General features: G+C 47.5%; 1 protein-coding gene across 2 annotated transcripts; it reads right to left on the bottom strand.

The window, feature by feature from the left end:
- Positions 1-1005: 1005 nt before the first annotated feature.
- Positions 1006-19510, bottom strand: LOC128876546 (netrin receptor UNC5C-like). 2 transcript variants are annotated; one of them, XM_054123005.1, is made up of 12 exons: positions 19064-19510; positions 14031-14241; positions 8946-9362; positions 8170-8451; positions 7904-8071; positions 7093-7125; positions 6563-6727; positions 6313-6372; positions 4594-4731; positions 3431-3928; positions 2216-3176; positions 1006-2086 (listed from the first exon to the last, which is right to left on the bottom strand). In XM_054123005.1, the coding sequence occupies exons 2-12, from the start codon at positions 14110-14112 to the stop codon at positions 1915-1917; spliced, it is 2976 nt and encodes a 991-aa protein (XP_053978980.1). In that variant the 5' UTR covers positions 14113-14241; positions 19064-19510; the 3' UTR covers positions 1006-1914. The 2 variants fall into 2 exon arrangements, with proteins under 2 accessions (XP_053978980.1, XP_053978981.1); XM_054123006.1 differs by lacking the exon at positions 7093-7125 and having other exon boundaries at positions 19064-19509.
- Positions 19511-20901: the final 1391 nt, after the last annotated feature.

Here is a 20901-nt window from a genome sequence, read left to right as displayed (position 1 = left end):
GACAATGCTTGGGCACACCGGATACATATGTATGCACGTATGCATGTCTAGGGGCGGCATGACAGAGCGAACCCTGCCAAGCTGACCAATCGTACAGACACCGACGCGCAGATTTCAAGCTTTCATTAGTATTTCGAAACTTACAATTAACGATAAGTGCGTACCTATTACGCTCTGCACACTAAACGAAATAGGAAACTGAAAACTAAATAGGAAATTATTTATACCGTTGCTTACCTCTTGCAGCAAATACTCGAGAGTGGACAAGTTCGAAAAATGAAAGAAGCAACGACCCATGCAGATCAGTTTCAGAGTCCAACGATATAGACGCGGATGCTTTGGTGCGAATACTTTGAGAACCTCTGGCTGAAGGGTGTAATCAAGGTTTGCTTCTATCGGTAGACGCATATCAATGAGGATTCGACATACCGAAGCGTCCATCTCGCAATCGTGCGACGAGTAAAAATGGCATCGGAAGCTCATCTCGTCCGTCGTAGAGAGAAAAGTAACTGTTCGTTTCGAGCTATTTTTATGCGCACTTGGACTTTCCGACCGGCAACATGCTGGACCACTTGAAAAACACTTGTGCGCATTCCATTAGGTTTACGCAATGACGCCGACACTGACGACCCGAAGCACTGCGGTGTCCGAACACGGTCAGGAACCGTCACGGGATTCTCCGGCTTTTTTCGACTCCACTTTCAATTGTAACATTACTCGATGACAATCGCGAGAAAAAGAGTCTGCAGGCGTCTCACAGTTTCCAACGCGTCGTGTTTGTAATTTTGTTAAACACTCGAGTTTAAATTAATATCACGACTGGAACTGAGGCCCATCGGTTGGGGAAGCGTACAAAAGAATGTACAAACAAAATGTATCGAAAAAACATTTCGTCTCTATCGAACGAGTCGTGGGAGCGACTGAAACCTGAAAATAAAAACAAGGATGATGGTGGGAAAAAGTAGCCGCGATGAATAGAAACGGATGGAATGCGTCAACGACTGCTCAAGGTATACAAGAATATTTTATTCGTCGAAAGTAACAAATATACAGTTCTTCCAAATAAACTGGTGTCGATTAAAATGATTCGATGTATCGCAATCGAGATCGATCTAATCCGATCGAACGTCCGCACCCGATCGTTCTTACTACTTTTCTTAAAAAAAAATCGTATACCGGCGCGGGCGGCACGTATTGTCGACGGGCACGAAAGAAACACGTCATTTTCAACAAACTGTGGATACAAACATCAACAGAAACGTTTCTTCCTCGAAACCCAGAGTGAGAATTTTGGCACGATCATCCTCCGAGAAATCACTGGCCACTCGTGCCCGTGAGTCCATGTAACAAATCGATAAAACGCGTTCCATTTACCTTCAATTTTTCGTGTTTTTTTTTTCTCTTTTTTTTTTTGTATCGCAGTGGAACGATGCCAATCTTTCGCTTTCGCTCGTTCCTCGTTCGATCTCCTCTACCTACCTATCTACTTAACCGTCTATCTATTTATATTTATATATAAACATCCGTCTAAATGGATATATTCATTGTCATTTGCTCGCAAATCTTTAATACGTATGTACACATATGTATATCCATCTAAATGCACAGTTCTAGTTACTTCGTTGACGATTATTAGGTACGATTTCGCGGTAAACGTATCGTTTCTCGTCGTGTCGTCGCGGTCTAGGTAGTATGTATGTAGTATGTACAAAATACGCAACAGTTGCGCGCAATTAAGGCAGCGTTTGGACGAGTTTGCCCAGAGAACCGACTTGTACGAGATCGAGGAATTTCGTGTTCAGTGTTGACCACTCGCTGAATCACTGTTCACTTTGGCCGTCTACGCGGGCTTCTTCGTTTTCACTCACCACTGGATATGTCCCGAGAGTATGACACCTCGACACCTCGCACAGTTCAAAGCCACGGACCGAGTTGCGCTTCCAAAATCGTGGCTGCATCCGTTCTGCCCATCACTCGAAGATGGTTCAACAAGTCCGTCACGGCTGTGGGTTCGTGATGCTTTGCTTCCCAAAGATCCAGGATATGTTCGGTCGGACTGGATTTCGTCGCGAAATAATTGATGTACCTGAAACGTAACCGAGTGATGCGTGTTTTCTATTATCAAGTAAGTCTCGAAAGAGAGTGTAAGAAAATTTTAAGGACATTTAGGTGTAGGAACATTTAAAGGAAGAGGTGATTTGAAAAAGTAGCTAACCTATCAACTTGAAGCCTCTGCGCCAGCATTCTCCAGTCGTTACCCAGAGCGTTCGGTGGGTCGAGACACTGGCAAAGTTGCTTCCTCAGGGACCTGGTAAACCGAAACGGTCTCAGGGTAGTAGAGTCCGTGGTCGCGTTATTAGCATGCCCGCTGCTGACCACGGTCACCTCTCTGAGCGGCCTGGTGACGCTTCCGGAGGAAATCAATTGTTTCGCGCCGTCGTAGACAATCCTGAACACCTGCCTCGTGTCCGAGTTCCCCTGCGAGACTTGAAGCTTGTAGCTTCTGGTGGAGGTAGGTCCGAAGGCTGCGTCCAAACTAAAGGTTACGTGTTTCGTGTTCTCTTGACAATTCCACGCGTCCCGGAAACCGATTTCCTGTCGGTCCGATTGCGATTTGCTCTGCCATTCGTTGCCAACCTCTTCCAAGCTGACGCAAAGCGACTCTCCGTTGTCTTGAAAGAGCAACGTTCGCGGCTTGTCCAACAGATATCCCCTGATCTGCGATTCTCGATCGAGGATCGCCTTCATCGCTGCCTTGGTGTCCTCGACAGCGTACACCCTTACGCAGCATTGGCCGGCCTGGCTCGCGAACAACGCCAATCGTAATCTCTTTGTTGCGATCGAGTTCTCGCAGCTCTGCCCAGCCAAAACGTAACCCCGCAACTGCTCGGTCACGATGAACGCTTCCGCGTGATCCAGCTGCGTGAACAAAGGCGTGTTGATCGTCTCGTTGCCTAAAGTTAGCACCCTGGTCCACGTAATCATCGATTGATAGTCTTTCGAGGACACGATCGCCGTCCCGTCCTCGACGCTCAACCCGTCGCACGCCCAAACGCTCAATTCCCACGTAGCCGGATGAAGCATCGCGCAATGTTCGAATTGAAGAATCACAGGCTTGTTGAAGGTTGCCGACGAAGGCCCGCACGTTACCACCGCGGATAATTGCGTGATACCATCTACGAATAAAAGTTAGGATTCTGCTTCGATACGAGTAGGACGTAAAAAGTTTTCTACACTTGCATCGAGTACGAGTACGAGTACGAATGCGAGTGCGAGTGCGAGTGCGAGAGTTTCGATTAAAAATGACTTGTCCGATTCGTTAATAAAGGTAAGAAACTTGCAATTGAATTAATCGCCAAGTATTTATCCATTTCTAACGATATCGCGATACGGACCGACTCGCTTAATAACACGTGTACGCATCGCTTACCGGGTAATCGGGGCCTGAACCGATCCTCGTTGAGCACCGCCAGGTAGAGTTCCTCCCTAAGTGGTTTAGGCACAGCTCCCTCGGGCACCGACATCGATATCCCGGCGTCCGGAAGCACCAGTAACGCGCCGCGCGTATTCACCGCCGCTCCAGCTACGTTTCCGGTCTCCAGCTTCGGCAGCCTAACGCTTTCCGAGGCAACGTTATACGTGGAATCGGAGGACGGGTAGGAACTAGCGACGCTGTTCTCGCAGTCGGAATGAATTTGTTTGTCGCTGCAGGACTCCTGGGTCGAGGTGCTCGGGGTCGGCGACATTGCCGAGGGTTGCGGCCCGATCGAGAGATGTGGAACGTCGTAATGGTGCTCGGAAAGGGATCTCGACATCGACAACTTCGGGTCGAAAGGATACTCGTAGCAAGCCGGCACGCTCGTCGCCGTTACATCCGGCTGTAGGCTCACTTTCTTGTCCTGGTCCGGGAAGAACTCTGGCTGGAATTCTGAAACGCACACCGCCGAGCCACGGCTCGTGGGTATCTCTGCGCGCTGCGGACAGACGCCGCCCGCTGTGACACTATTCCGTCTTTCGGAGCAACGAGCTTCGCTACTTTCGTATCTACTCTCCGTTCCTCTACATCTACATGTATATCTATATTCTCTATATTCTCTATATTCTCTATATTCTTTATCGCAACTCTTTACTTTTCCCCCTGCAATTCTATCAACTATCTAATGTATCTATTATATCGTACATCGATACAAGCTACTTTTCTATTATCCATACTTGGCATAATCGTTCGTTCCGCGACATATCGGTACAACGATTCTACGAGTATGTACCTTCTATTCTTACCTGTATACACGAATAATAAACTCGATTGTTATTTCAGTGTCTCGTGACCCGTTTCCGTAGATGAAAGTAACGAACGCATAGCATCAAGAAAACATCGAAATAGTATCGTTTTAATTCTGGCGGGGCGCACGAAGGACCGAGAATTTTTCAATTGGATAAAAGAAAAAGTGTCGCGCGATCTCGTTGAAAAAGCCAACTATCGTTCCTTCTATCGTGCGTATAATTACATCTTCTCAGGGAACCGCCTCGGCGCCATTCACTCCTTCGTTCGCCTACAACTCCGGGGTTATTTTTCATCTTTGACATGCTTACCGTTACGGGCCATGGAGTAAAGAGAATGGTCTCGACCTTTGCGCCTCAGAAGCTTCGCTAAGAAAAATGCCAGTCCACCGATTACCAGACAGGCGACAGTCAGACCAACGTACAGAGCCACATCCATCTGGCGATTCGCTGTGAACATCAAACGATGTTTTCAAGTTTCGACGGTGGACGGAGGACGGCGATGGTCGAAAGATGAAACGGATCCAACGAATCGAGAGATTCACGATGCTACTTTGAAAGCGACTACAGTTTGGAACAGAGGTCGTCGTTCCATCGAGGTCGACAAGCGTTACACTGATTTTTAGAACCATTCCGATGCGAGCAATCGAGCGACGCGATAATCGATCCTTCAAATTCTTGTCGTCATACTTAATTGTTAACCGAAGCGACGCCGAGGCTGACTCGCTTAAAATGCGCGCACCGCCTCCAAAGATTTTCAAGAAATACCACGGCGAACCGACGGCTGACGTTCCAAAGCTTCTTCCAATTTTAGAATGTCAAAGCCATTCTCGGCTCTAACGCCGGTACGTGACTCTCAAAGGGCAGCTTTCCTTCGCAGGATCATGTGCGTCTGTTGCTTGACAGCACGCTTGTCTCGGGGACACGTGCTTCGAACATCAATATACGTACACGGCGCGCTGTAGAAAACGTATACGAATTTGGAAAGAAGAGAGACATTCTAAATCGCAATAGTTGTACATCCCGTTACTCCTGGATCAAGGGTGCGTTCGCGACCCTCGGCCTTTGTAAAATAGAGCGAAATGTGGCGTAGGAGCGTGGTGATTTATTTTCTTAGCGTTTTCTTAATTCATAGACCAAGCCGAGAAGAAGACATTTTTGCGAAAAAACATTGAGAGATGTTGCCGAATCCTCTATACAAAGTAAGATAATTTGGCAATTGGTCGAAAACCAAAACCAAAATTTCGCGAAAACCAAACTTGCTTCTGGATGCAAAGGGTAGTTCTTAAACGACCATCTCGCCACTCAGCGATCCATGAACACGTTCAGAGTTCCGTCAACGGATAATGGCACTTTATTTGCATGCACGATCAATTTTCTCGTTGCGCGACACCGACGCCGACGCCGACGCCGAGGCCGAGGGGCGTAACGGCTGCCGATTACATAATTTTCTTCGATATTAAAGTCCCTACCTCCCTCGTACACCATAGTTACCACCACCCTCCACCGTTCGACCAGGAAGAGAGCCATAGCTCGAAGCGTATCGCGTGCAACTTTGATGTGGCTTGGTCGATAGAAGCGTCCACCTCTAAGGGGGTGTCTGAATCTATATGGACCAGTGGACCGCCCGCGCCCGTGCCCTACACTACCCGCGCGCCGCACCGCGCCGCGCCGCGCCTGGCCGTCATCTCATTGTTACGATTGTTTGGATCGCGTTGGGGGCCGGTGATCGCGTCCTGGAGCCCTCGCGAAGCGTCAATAATTAACGGTTCGCGTAATTAAAAGTAAATATTTGAGGGGGCTTTCGATGCTTCTCGTCGATGCGGAAAACATGATCGACAAATAGACTCGAACGCGATCGCGTCGTTGCTAGTTTACTACCAAGGGTACTTTTCGATTCATGTACGTCACTGAACGCTACTCGTCTAATCGTCTAACTTTCCGCGTACCGCCAACGAACCTACGAACGGAAATCCTTCTCTTTCGGCAAACTATTACGATGGAAAATCAAAAAATACGCTAAACACTCACCTTGTTCGGTCAAGTGCGTGCCACCCAGTCTCGCGCCGCCGTTGCCACCACCGGGGCCAGCTAAAAACAACAACGATCGAACGATAAACAAATAGAAATACGTAGACGTGGTAATTGGAAGACGAATGAGAGTAGCTCGTCACCAAGAAGAATTATCGTTTAGATAATTTAGCTTAAAATTATTCACGAGCAAGGAGAGTCGAATCTACACCTATAATAATATGTCAAACTCGTCGAAATCATCACTTACCGTTGCACATGCCGCCTGTGCAATTCGTTACGCTGATATCCCTACCCTGACAAACTCGGCCACCATGGCTTGGCGGCGGTTCGTCGCACGATCTTCTTCTGGTATGCGTGCAGTCACTTCCGCACACTGACCATGCCGACCATCTGGACCATCCTCCGTCCACCACTATTGAGAGAAAAGAAGACAGCTCGGACACTATACCATGTACTCTCGCAGAATCGACAATACCACGTTAATACGATGGACCAAAGGTTACCGGCCAAGTACAAGCCAAACAGTTGGATCGGTCGTAAGCACATGGTACTCGGTACTCGGTACTCGGTACTCGGTACTCGGTATGTACTCGGATCTTTACGTATATTTCTACGTGAAAAATGTACGCTATTCTTCGATTAGGCATACCATAGTTTAGGCTAACGATTCGATCGTTACGCTGACGTGCTTCTCGATCGCCGCGTGATACTTGTATGTAAATATTTCAAGTTGTTTTTTAATTTCTTTTCTAGATAAACGGAAAAGCGGTTGCTTACCTAAAGTGTTGGTAAACTCCTCCAACACGCCGACTGTTCCAAAGTAAGCGTGACGAACAAAAGAAATGCAGGTGCGTTATCAAAAGCAGACGGTTAATCGGCGAGAGGAACGAGTGGAGCTCAAGGAAAACGTAGTACGGTCGCGACTAACCGAATCGCGACAATGTGTAACGTGTACCATGAAAATTCTACGCGCCGCAACAAACGAGGGGTTAATATTTCAAGTGTCTCCGTGGATCCTCGATTCTTCGTGGACGTTGTCCTCGGCGAACGTTTCAATACACTCGGCACGACTCTCAACGGTGATGCGACGCAGGTGTCTTTCAGAATGTCGCAAACGTTTTCGAAAGGTGAATACAATTTAAGAGAGCCAGCCAACAACGCAGGATGAAAGAAGCAAACAGAGAAAGAACGATAAGGGGGACGAGGCGGAAGACGGCACGCAACGGGCAAGCAACCGTGAGAGGAAAAGGGGGGAAGCTCGTAAATCAAACGAGAGAGTTCCCTCTCTTCAGCATCGGAATATTGGTTTGTCGTGGCAAAACCTGCTCGACCATCGGCATCGTCGGCGTCGGGCCGTCGTTACATGACTTTGAATCGAACCAACAGAGAACGAGCAGTCTATCTCGCTGTTTCATGGCCTGAACGTATGTTACTAGCTACTACTAGCTATCGTTGGGAAATGGAGGATGCACGAAAAGCCTCTATCGCGGAACCCAGGCGCGACTTGTCCGTAAAGGAAACGTGGTGTTTTCTTGAAATCTTATTTCGAACTTGTATAATAATATTGTACATAAAAAAAATGTCTCACCGGGACAAGCGGTATTACAGTCCATCTTTTGCTGGGATGGTCCGAGACAGGGTTGTCCCCCGTTCATCGGCAAAGGATTCGTACACGTTCTCGTCCTCTTCTGGCCTCCTTTGGCGCATCTCGAGTGACACTCCGACCAGGCTGACCACGAGGACCATCCGCCGTTCACTGTAACGAAATTAACATAGCCGTGCTCGTAGGGTCCCTTAAAAATGCCGGAAGAAGGCGTTATTATTTTAATAAAATTGTCAAAGCAAGATACTCACCGTAAACCGTCAAGCTGACGGGCTCGCTCAGTCTCTTGGCGGCAATGTTCTCCGCAACGCAAGTGTAATTCGCTTGATGGCCAAGTTTCGCCTGACCAACGAGAAGATGTCCCTCGCTCGATACCAACAGCGTATCCGACTCCGTGTCGACGGGAACGTTATTTCTTAACCAGTAGACCCTCGGCGATGGCACTCCCACCGGAGGTAGACACCTCAGTTCGGTGCTTTGTCCCGCCTCGACGGATACAGAGTACGGCGGAGACTCGAACTGTTTCTTCAAGTCTGGAGAAATAAAACGTGCAATGTCTGAAATACCGGTAGCTAGTTTCGAATTAAAGGAATTGTTTGTTCTGTTCGCTGTTTTCGAGGACGAAATGTTTGTTTCAACTCGAGTTACGCGAGTCCGTAACGACGACGAACAAATGGTTCTTTCCTAAATTGATTCTCTTAGAAAGTCCGGTCATTCCGTTGCCTTGCATTAAGGGTCGGAATTAAATAATGACCTCGCTTAGGAGAATCAAGATAATTACGAGGGGGCGCGGACGTGGGCAAACTAAGACGAAACTCGTAACTGTCAACGTGACGAACGGGCAAACAACTGTCGGAAGCTAAATATTTATGATATGAGCAATATTATGCTAAATCGCTGCCATGTTAAAATAAAGACGCGTTACAACGTTTGTATAATAGACTCGTTAACGTGTATTAGACAGACTTTAATTGCGAGCATGCGTAGAGGTATGGAAAATTTCGGAAAAAAATATTTCTTCGCTTACAGGCAACATCGACGATCGCTGGTTGACTTTTAATTTGTCCGGATCCTGACCATGCGAAACATTCGCACTTGTACTTGTCTCTCCCAAAGTACTCCTCGATGTGATCTCTGGTTACGTTTAGCTCGCAGTCGACTATCCTGGTCCCAGTATGGGGATCCACAAAATCTTGCTGTTGCGATTCGTCTGCTCTGACGTCGTTGCAACGGAAATAGATCTGCAACGCGTGAGCAGCCTTGCAATGTAACGTGGCTGGTTTGTTCTTAACCACGAAGGAATCGACTGGTTCCGTGAGAAAGACCGGCAGATGACCGCCCGATTCCGAGATCAGCTCGGTATCCGTGGCTATCGTGGCCGATGGTACGTCGTCGTCGTCCTCCAAGAGGTACGAATCCTCGTCCTCCGCGGCATCATCACCTTCTGAAAGTAGACTATCAAGTTTGATTTTCGGTTCTCCTATACCATACCATTACAAACGACGAAATTCGATGAATGGTAAAAACGAAGGGAAACGAAACGAAACGAATGCCGTCGCATCCCTTATCATCTTGCGAATCGGATTACGATCATTTTTGCGGCAAGAATCACAAAACCACGTAGCCAGTCAGTCGTTCCAACTCCAAATACAATCGAAACGTACATCGAAATTTACGATCGAGTTATTAATTCGTGCCAGACATTATTCACGGTACGTTCAATTGGAATCGCGAAAATTCTATATTTGCTTGTCAACAATGGTCAGTCCCTTCCCACTGGCCTCTTGCCCCTTCCGTCTAGTAAATCCTGACCCCGGCCCATTAATGCCGGCCGCGCCGCGCGCCGTTTCGCAAGCCCGAAACTCTGCGTTCTGGCTACGAACAATCGCACCGCGCACGCTGCAGTAATGAATTTTCGGATTTACGCGGCGCACCGGTGCACAAGTCCGATGCATTTCCCACCAACGAGTGGTTAGACCTTTATCCCCGTGCGACATTTGGCTGGGGGTCACAATTTTCATCGCGATAATCGGTACTGCTCTATATCGTTTTCGTCTCGTTTTGCTTAAAACCAGAATAATAAAAAAGCTAACTCGTCGATGACGATCCCTATTACTACAATAGTACTTACCTGTCCTTATAAAATATTTTTAACGACTAATTTCGATATTCCGGTGACTTTTGATAAGATCTACGAACGTAGAACGCAACATGGCGATCGACAGATGTCACAGCTGTGCAACTGGCTGGTTTTTATCGTGCTGCCGTTTCTCGCTATTTTTCACATCGTCCAGGAGCGAGGACAAAATTTCCCTCCCGTGGAAAAAAATGTCAGAATTTATATCCGATGCCGGCAGATATCTCTCCGATATACATATATGTATATGCTGCTCGGTGAGATAGGAATAGGGCAACGGGCAAATGAGAAGCGTCGGCAAACGAATGAAAAAATAAAACAAAAAAATTCAGCAACGTGACGTACCCGTAGCGAATCGAGGCGCGACTAAAAGAGAATTTTCATCGGTTTCCAATAATGGGTCTCGATCGGCTGTCCGACGAGGTCCGGTGGAATCGCGGCTGCCAGTTTTTGCCCGGATGCGAATCAGTTCATACGAAAATCCTCGTTAGCCACTTTGGATGCCCGACCGCGAACCATATCGTTGATTGAACCGACCCCGACGTCACGTCGACGATGACGTTATAACGTTCTCGAATTCGTAATTTTTTCGTCCATCTTTTGCACACGATCGCGCATCTATTCGAAATATTTGATTCGTGTACATAATGTCGTTCGTGCAACTTGCCGATACTTTGATTTTACCTACACAATGCATCGCAGTTGTTTGGTTGACCAGCGCGGGCGGACTCGGTAAATTTGGAAAAAGGTTCGGTTCGATCACGGTTGACGACAGTACGACAGTAAATACAATAAATAACAAGACTGGATTCGAAACGACGAGCTTTTCGATTATCGTCGTTCGTTGCGGCAGATTAGCTATATCTGTCGAACGGTGCAACTTTTGCAAAGCCATTTCTACATCGCACAACGGTAATTGCTGCCGGCAAATATCCCGGTCGGCCGGCCGCCGCGGACTAAACAGCGCTTCTAGGTCCCGTACTCTTTCTAGAAAAGAACAAAGAACAAAGAACAAAGAACAAAGAACAAAGAAAAAAGAAAAAAGAAAAAAGGATCCCGAGGGAAAAAGGGCAGGGGTTGCGGGCCAACTTAATTGTGCAACGTCACGCGACACGCGGGGCTGGCTCGATTCGTCAGAAAAAAAGCAGGCTCATCGGTTTCCGATAATTTGCCGCGGAACGTTGTAGGTATCCAATCTTCCGGCAGTGTCGAATCAGCCGCCACAGATCTTTGCGAAATCTCTCGTTAGACAGACCGTATACCAACGATCGAACTCGAATCTCGAGTAGGTACGCGAGGATCGTGTTGGAAGAGAGGATCCATCCGTTGCCTTTGTCCGTGTTCGGTTTTTGATGTATCTATCGTACGATCCCGTTTAGGCCAACCTGACTGGATACATAGAGTGGTTAATCGAGTCTCTCCGCTGGATACGGTGGTTACGTCCGTTGAGCGTGTACGCGATACGTGTAGCTCTGTACTCTACCCGTACGCGCGCATACCGACTGTTTACTCGTATATGCACAACCTCTACGAGACGCATTTGCGCGGCTACTACGTGGCTTGACCACGTATTACGCTGGCTAGAGTCAGAAGCGTGACCGTGTACAGTTTCAGCGTATATCTACGAGCAACAGACCACACATGGCGCCTCTTAATTAACAAGGGTGCCTGCCATGTTCCGACAATGTTCTTACGACGCCGACGGTCCACGATTCACCGCGAGCCTGGCGCCACGAGTGGCCAAGAAGGAACTCGCGACGAAAACGGAAAAGGAAATGGAAACGGTGACTGGAAAGAGAGACGTCGCCAACGAGTTAACTGTTTGGAAGAAGATGTCTGCAAGTACATACTTTGTTTTCGATACAAAGTAAAACTTTTGGAGAAAACATGCTCGAGTGTAGATCAGTACAGACAACGAGGAGGAATCAACGGGGAGCCCGATCGCTCTTTTACGATCGACACCGAGATGAAATCAGGTTCGACCTTGTTGATTCGATCGATACTTTCTTAATCTCCTCAAGCTCTGTGCTTTACTTGGCCACACTTTCCCGACATTCTCCTCGATTTCAACGATAATCACGCTTACGCAACTGGCGGGGCCTTCTCTCTGCACGCCACTCTCTCGTTTGATTTACGATAATTAAAGTTGACCCGACCTTTCGTCGCGGCAACGAGAAGAATGGTAGAAACAGACAGAGAGGTATGCGATAAAAGGGAGAATGGAGAATGGGCATTGGGTCGATGAGAGATTACGAGAGATTAAAGAGTTTTCCCCCATTCTCTGTCGCTCATACTTATTTTTTATGTTTGTTTTGCATTCGACTACGACCCCTGCCCCGCTATTTCTCTGCGGCCGGTTCGAGAATAGACCTCGTTCCGCCGTGGAACTAACCGGGTAATTGCCCGGTCGAGCGAACCCACCAACTAGCCTTTACGCTGTTTGCATTTTTGCTTAAGGCGATTTTACCAGATCCACCGACCTCCCGCTATCTTCGAGTCCGTGTCTGGCTACGTTTCGTTACCGATCGAAACTCGTATCGCAAACCTTGATCGCGATTTACTTGTGAAACTTACCGAAGGAACGAGGTCGCGTCAACGCGTCAACGCTGCGCGGATGAGTAATAGGTTCTCACGAGACTCTCGGTGAATCCGACGAGAGAGTACCGTTATAGGTTCGGAACTGAACGGGTTTGCAAGTGCATCTCCAATTCTTCGAAAATTGAAAATTAACCCAGTCGTGAGGTAACACTGACCGAGATTCGTGTCGTCTTGAAAGGAAACGAGTTTGAAAAATTTACCGCGATACCAAGTAGAAACGGTGACGACATCACCGTGGCCAAAACGTGACGACGAAGCGGTGAACGCAACCTCGTCTCGGCTCGTTAATTATTAGTGCAACTAATATTTTTCACAGTGCCGCGCGGTAGCGGCAGTCAAGCCAGCAAAATTATGACGCGATATCACGTCGCTATAAATCGTCGTGGTAATTATTCACGCGCGCGCATACACGCGGAGTCTGGTGTTGCACGTTCGCTTGCTGTTGCTGGCCATGGCAGAAGAAGAACTCTCGCGTTGGCGCGGCGTAGCTTCCCGTCGCGTCGTCGATTGTCTTTCAACGTCCTCGCGTCGCGACACGTTTGCTAGAATCGGAGCACGATCTCGCTTCGGACGCGATTTCGCGCGTTGAACGTGACAAGTGATACCAAATGCGAGAACTGTAATTATTCCAAAAGATGTTCCGCGACAAGTAGCCGGTATACCGTCAACTTTCTATCGTCGTGCGTTACATTTTTTCCGTCGGACGCCATTCATCATTTCTCGCATCGCTTCGCGATGACGCGCGTCCGCTGGATGTCGGGAACGTTAGTTAGTTGGGAGCGTGATTTCGCAAAAGGGCACCGAACCAACAAACCGGAGGATTCAACCTCTCGCAGGGAGCGTAAGGTCGCTTTAAAACTAGTAATCCATCATCGAAAACGACTGGCGTAACGTAACCGGCCGGTTATGCCTACCACTAATCAACGCCACTGACTTGCCGTATAATTAGATCTAGTTGGTTCCTCCGCTTCCTTTCCCTTTCCTCGGAACGCGATAGCCTCTAGGCCCCCGTGTCTTGAGGTACGAACACGACCTTTCTTTTTTAACGAGGAAATCGCAAAAAATATGACAACGGACCTTTCGGTTATCGCACATGTTAATAATTCTCAATAAATCCATACAGACATATCGATTCTACCAGCAAAAATAACCCAAAAGAAAACTGCTTCCCGTTATGCTCCTTTGTTATTTCCAATCGTAATTATGGTTAGGCATTCTAATCAGGGGTTGTAGTATGCGACAGGTTTAGCTATAAGAGGGCTAGCAGGAGTCATATAAGACAAAGTTATGATAAGAAAAATGGAAATAAGTAACAAGTATGTATTAGTGTAATAACTATGCCTGTATAATTAATCACGTTAAATAAATACGACTCACCTTCGCCGGATGTGAATGGACGCACCAGGCCTGGTAGCAGCACACAGAACAACAGAAACAAGAAACACGATTTCGGCCTCATCGCGTACGTGTTACCGTCACGCGGGTCATTCGTTCATCTTACATCGACGACGATACACGAATATTGGAGAATTTCGGGACTGATCGCTGCACTTGAATCGGAGTATCTCTCGGTGCCGGTAAATTACATCTGCAACATTAAAAGTAGAGTGCCATTCAGTGGGAGGGTTCCAGCAGAGTGAATAACCGAAACGAAAGAATTAAATACGAGTATACGCTTTGTTACTCGAGCATCCAAAAGCAACCAAGATTGTGGTAGGAAAAAACATGGAAACGGTAACGATCGATGGCTCGCGATCAAAGTTACGAAACATGGACGCTGCGCGAATTTAATGTTAGTTGTTTCCACTGGAATACATAAAAGAAGGTTAGAAGAGCGAGAGTGGCACTTAGGTACCGGCTGGCAGCCAACCCTTGCCATTTAAATATTCCAGTGGCACCGCGCACTTTCCCGCACGCAAAATTTCCGCATGGCGCCTATCCTCCCTAGTCTCTTCGAATTCAACAAAGAACGCTTGAAAAGCGTTGCGTTCAATGTAACAGCTCTTCCCGTTCGCCCACTCATTTGTTCTCTCGAAGCCAGATCCGTTCGGTCTTCGCGTCTATTCCGATCGATAACCAACAACGTTAATAATTAACGAAAGGACAGATCATACCTAAATACGGCATACGGAACGAAAATACTCTCGGAGATTCATGCCGTGGAATAATCCACGCCGTGGCGACGAGCTCGTGAAACGTGCATTATGCGAGCGTATCGGCTTCCCTACACAGATTTCCCATCGCGAGAGCCCGATCTAATCCTTCAGGACGAGGACTCAATTTATAAACGTGCCCGGTATTATCACTCAAAGGCTTAAAACACTCGACACCGACCGACGCCGACGCCGACGCCGACGCCGACACCGACGTCGTGCCGTGCCGTGCTGTGCCGTGCCGTGCCGTGCCGTGCGGATGAACACATGGCGATTTCACACTGCAATTGCCACGAATACCTCGTATTCTCTTTCCCTCTCTCATTTCTCTGGGGCTTTCCTCCTTGTCGGGATAAACGCGAGAACTCGAGTGCTATTCACTGCTGGAGCCCCCGACCGAGTCGCTCCAGAAAAGCTGTTTCTTTTCACAGGACCTGTTCCAGCAGGGCTCTTCTTCGGCACTCGTACGAGCGGACAGCTTGTGCACTGTGCCGCTCGTTTCGAACCCGGCTCTTCCCTTTGGTGAAAGAGATGGACCCCGCCCGCCTCTCGACGAGTCGGGATTTCAGGCGTCGAGGTGAACGCGGTTGCGACTTAAAAGCGGTTTAAAAGCTTCGAAGGGCAGCACGGGTATCGCGTGACAACAGGTAGAGCAGGGATCCTCGAGCCTGAATCATTCAGCTACCGGTTCGCAGACCGAGACTAACTGAAATCTTTTCTATCCCGCCTCGCCATTATCCTTGTTCGGACAAAACAATCGATAAAATAATTCAAGTATACCTTATCCTTTTAACTTTTAACATCAAAGAATACCACCTTTCCAAATGTTTTACTTTCATTTCGTTTCGTTTCTATTCTCGTGGCGGGTAAAGTCGCTGCACTGCTGCTGAAAATACACCATCGCGATCGCGTGTGCTTGTCGTGCCAGAGCAACGACGCCGACGTCGTGCCATCAAGTTTCCCTGGACGCGGAGAGGATCAAACGAGCCACCCACGCTCGATTTTCGTTACAGCGAAAGTTATTTGACGTTTTTGCACGAATATAAAATACAACACTGTATCCGGACGATGTCGACGTGTTCCGGAAATATCGGTAGAACGTATAAAGGGAGACGCGAAAGACCGAACTGTATTCTGTCTTGTTTGCGCATATTTCGTATAGGTATGTAATCTTTCGACTCGAGACGACGGGAACTCTTGTCGATCGATCGTCGAGAATGGAGAGCCGCGTTTAGTTGGTACGGCAGGAAAATTCGTCCAAGCGTAAACACAGTTTTCGCCAATGTTCCATTCGAACAGATAAAACACACCGAACCGTGAGAACGCAGATGGAGGGTTTGCGCGTGCCAGGTGGGCTTCTCTCCTGGTTCAGCCTCTTCGAGGGCGCAACGTTGTTTCCCGTCGAGTCGATCGAAAACCTGATACCAGTTGGGGTTCGATTTTTCGGTCAAGATAGCGCTGTGCATCGCTTACGAGTTTTTACTGGCCATGAAAAACGGTCCAAGTCCGGGTGAGAACGACTGTCCGAGACGTCGACTTGGCTTACGCACTCTCATCACGTGCGTCGCGTTTCCTGGCTCGACGGATCGTGACGTTCCGTCTCTCTATGCGTTGTACTCCATCTCGTTTTGATAACGTTCGAAAACGTGTGTATCTTCTCGTTACGATACTTTATTCGTAATTTCGTTACACTGTTTTCAGCCTCTTTTACAAAACTGCGACAAAACACTGATTTATTCTCTTTAGAAGTAGTTTCTAAAAAAAAATACATACATCGATTGGATTGTTGTCCTAAATTTAGAATCGCTGAAAGGTAGAATTTTGCACGGTAATTGTAATCGTACACACTTGGCTGATGCATAACGATCCGGTGGCGTTGAAAGAAAGAACGGAAGTCGGGGGTCGCGATGGGGCGAAAGACGAAAGACGAACGCGAATGCGATTGCGAATGCGAATGCGACTGCGAGAACTCACTTGAAAAGCGAGGCAGCGTTGACGGGGACATTAAAAGAGGCGCGTGTCGCACTCGTCGCACTCGTCGCACTCCTCTACAGGAACGAAACGATGCGCATCCCATGGGCAGAAAGAAGAGGATCCATTGGCATGATGCACGGTTTGCTCGACTTGTTTATTTTCCAGACAGACGGACGTGCAGCGAGGGCGTCGTAGAGCGACAGGGGCTCTTTCTATCGAGCGCCGTTTCGCGAAGATGATTACGTCGGTACAAGTGTGCGTAGCTCGGTTAGTCGTTAATAATATCTGTCAAAGTGAAATAACGGCTGGGTCTCTTATCCATCGAAGCTTGAATTGTTTAGTCAACGGCGGGAGCTTGTTCCGTGCGTATCAAATCGTTTTCAAAGTGTTTACTATTTCTTTTATTTCTTCTTAGAGGATTATATTTATAAAAAGTCGCATGACGCGTGTCATATGTCGCATGTCGCGCAACAGTTACATGCCGATTAGATAATTAAGAGAAACACGTGCGATACGGTATCGTGGTGAACGTTGAGTGTTTGACAGAATTAGGAAAGAAATGGAAAAAAAATGTCGAGCGAGCAATGTAAGCATATTAAAAGAGACTCGATACGATAGAGTCGATGCATTTTTCTATATAATACGCGACTCGAAGAGGAACTATTGTGCGGCCGTTGTTTCCGTCAAAGGAGACAAAGAGGTAATTGTTCTTGGTAGAATATCGCAGTCACGATTAATGCCTCCTCGTGTCAACGATGAGTCGGCACGGGGCGCCATTTATTAATTAATTGCATCGTTCCGATGAAATCGAAGACCGATTACAATAGTCGCGTCTGTCGCGATAGCGATTCTCGTTAGCGGCGTCTATGATCGCGAGAATCGATCGGGGCGCTTAACGGACCATTGCAAACAAACATGCTCCGACTAGAAACATTCGTCGGACTCGACGGATAAACGATCGCAGACCGATGCTGGATCGAATAGCTCGCGAGGATCGCATAATCGTAAAATGGCCGTCCGTACGTAGAGTCGAACGGAGATTTACAAACATTCGAGGGCACTTACTGGAATTGCGTATACGAGATCGAGTCGTTCGGTACCCGTGGTAACGGAGGTAGTAAGTTTTCAGCGATTTACGCGAAATGTATGCATCGTGAACCAGAAGGCGCGCACAACGCACGAGTTTCCTCGTAAATACACGGAATATCTATACATGTACATATCGGGATGCTCCTCTCCTCTTTTTCTTTCTTCTGTTCCAACTCCTCCTTTTCCTTCTGTATCCATAGTTTACAGTATTCCAAGTTCTAGCATCCTTTTACAATAACGCTCCAACGTAATAATAGGTAGTAAAAGTAACGATGTTAGGTACGTATAGTATACATATACCATGAATGTAGAACATGCGTTCCCTTCCGATCGAAATGTCGTCATCGAACTAGTAAATATGTATTTCGGTTCTTTCCCACTGTTATTAGGTAGTTATTGCTAATATGTATAGTTTTCGTATAAATACAGCCGTTATTCTTCGTATTATCAGTGAACGGAACTAGGAATCACGGCATGTTAACATTTTCACCGAATAGCATTCCGTTAGCTAAACGATGCGGAGCTTTCTTATAAATTTATCTCGTTTCGTATCTAGATGTAAACAAACACTGAAATTATCAAAATACTGTCACGGTTCGTTTATCAGTCGCAAATTTCTCGACCTTATCACTCCCGTGGAGAGCAACAAGTAAATCGTTGGTTTCGCCTAACCGTACCGTGCACTTTTCTGCATATTATTAACGGCAACCCCGTGTCACCGAACACTCGAATAACCAGCTCGAATTTGCGAGCCGGCATAACAATCGCTTTATTCGCTAGCGGTAGTTTAATACGAATGGTAACACAACGAACCGTTCCGAAGCAAGTCGTCATCGCGCTCGTAAGAATGGTCGTCGAGACGATGGTATACGGTCGCGGCATTTTTAAATAGGTTTCATGGGATGTTTGAATAGTAACGGCTTAGGGGGAGTTCGCCAGCCTGCTATTTCGGTTTAATTTTTTCAAAAGGAGATTCAATTTCGATCGCGATCGAATCTCGAATACGGAGCACACGAGTCGTATCATTATTTCGGGAGTCGAATGATTAAAAAGTTTCTTTGCGCGATAACTGAAGCAAATGGTAATTACACGATTCCCATTAACGATAAGACGTAGGCGCAATTCTTCTTTATCTACATATCTATGTACGTAGATATGTGTACGACCGATCAAGTACGAAATTACGAGACTTACTCGACACCGGCAGACGAATCCTGAAGCCGTAGCCGCCTTTTGAAAAATCCACTAGCACCGAGAACCTCACCGATATTTTTCAACGTATCACTTTCTTTGTTTATCCACTGTACCGCCACTTCAACCCCCACTTCACCGACACTTGCCCTATCATCCATGCAGTACGTAAACAGCGTGTTCGATCGTGCTTCGATTCTCCTCCGTGGATCATTGGTGGATTCAACGGAACAAACGTCATCCATAAACTCGTGACTATCTCGTACCTTTTCGAAGCAATTGATAGGTTGGACCAAGGAACGGAACGCGAATCGTGCGGTTCTTACTCGTGCATTTCATTGCACGAGACACGCGTGGAACAGAGAACCACGTTACCACCGTAAACAAGCCTACACACCAAAAGCTCCAACACGCGCGGCTTGCGTCGGCCAACTGACTCCTATCGCGGAAACCTCGAGCTCGGAGCCCTTCGGCGGCGGTGGTGGCGTCGGTGGTGGTGGTGGTGGTGGTGGTGGTGGCGGCAACGACTGCGATGGCGTCGGTGGTGGGGCACCAGATCGGCTAGCGGGCGCACTATGGACGTGGGCTTTGGACTCGCTACGGTGAGCCGAGAGTCTGGATTCTGGGGAGACTCTCCTTACTGGCGCTCTCGTTGGCGCTCTCGTTGGCGCTGGCGCTAGTGCTGGTGGGAGCGCCGATATACGATGGATCTCGATTCGCTGCAGCGCAACGAGTTTCCTTCAGACTCCGGTATGAGCTGCCGTGATAAGATGATCGTTCCAGTTTTTCAATACACATGTATGTATGTATGTAATACGTATCCATCGTTGAGACAGATCAAGTTACAGGAAATTAGTGTTCTTTGCTTATTCGATGTAACGTTGAAAGTGCAAAAGGAGCGATCGATTAACAAAATGTGTTCTCTCCCAATCACAGCCTTTTTTTCGATCGAAATCGAATCAATCGCCAGTAACGTTCAGCCGTGGGAAGAGAGAGACAGGTCGAACGCGACGCTGACGTCGACGCGCGACCGGAACAGAAAACGAGACAGAGTCGCAGCAGCCCCTGTATTCGAACGTTATTAAATTATTCTAGCGTAACGGTGAATCTACCCGCAGATATAAATTGACACCGACAATCTCGATTTTGTTGGTACGAGGATTCAACCGAGCTAGGATACGGCTAAACACGCTTCGCATCGTAGTTACGTTCTTGTTATTAATGGATGTGTTTGCGGTCTCAACCTGGACGGTCAATATTTATTTGCCCGCGTCAACTGCGACAAGTACGGCAATTCCACTGGTAAATACAATAATATATAATACCAGCAGAAGAGGTAGGTCAACGAGATCGAAACAGGGTGTTCGATCGTCTTTTTGTTTGCAATAGAGTACTTGTCCGAAGAAAAACAGTACCATCGACGAATACCAAATACTTGTTAAATGTGTCATAGAACGGATCGATAGTAAAGTACGAATTTTGCACGAGACAAAAAATAACAAATAGATTCGAAGCAATCTCGGCCATATCGCTTAAAATTGTACCCTCTCGTGGCCTTAACCATCGGTTTCGCGTAGAAATTCTTCGTAGAATCGAGATGATCGGCTCGTAATCCTATATAAACACGGTTATTTTTATCCTATTACAAGGCAGTTCCGTAACAGACTATGCAATGCGAGGACTATGTACTGTGTATGTATACATAGTGTATAATGCCACGTTCGGTATATATGGCCGTTTAAAGGCCGCCGACGCGCGGGAATAACCGCAGGATTCCAAGGGGTGTTCCAGTGCCACACCCTCTCTTTTCTGGTACCCTCGAGCTGCCTCTCAGCGGGGGT

The sequence above is a fragment of the Hylaeus volcanicus genome, chromosome 5 (genome assembly GCF_026283585.1).
Source record: "Hylaeus volcanicus isolate JK05 chromosome 5, UHH_iyHylVolc1.0_haploid, whole genome shotgun sequence".
NCBI classification, from domain to species: Eukaryota; Metazoa; Arthropoda; class Insecta; order Hymenoptera; family Colletidae; genus Hylaeus; species Hylaeus volcanicus.
Note: the sequence above shows the minus strand (reverse complement) of the source record. Positions and strands in the feature narration are given on the sequence as shown.

Excerpts from the sequence above, each read along its gene's own strand:
- LOC128876546 (XM_054123005.1), bottom strand. The coding sequence starts at position 14,112 with ATGAGGCCGAAATCGTGTTTCTTGTTTCTGTTGTTCTGTGTGCTGCTA. Across the intron at positions 6,373-6,562 it reads CACAGGCGGCATGTGCAACG|CTGGCCCCGGTGGTGGCAAC; the intron begins GTAAGTGATGAT and ends TGTTGTTTTTAG. Across the intron at positions 2,087-2,215 it reads CAGAGGCTTCAAGTTGATAG|GTACATCAATTATTTCGCGA; the intron begins GTTAGCTACTTT and ends GTTACGTTTCAG.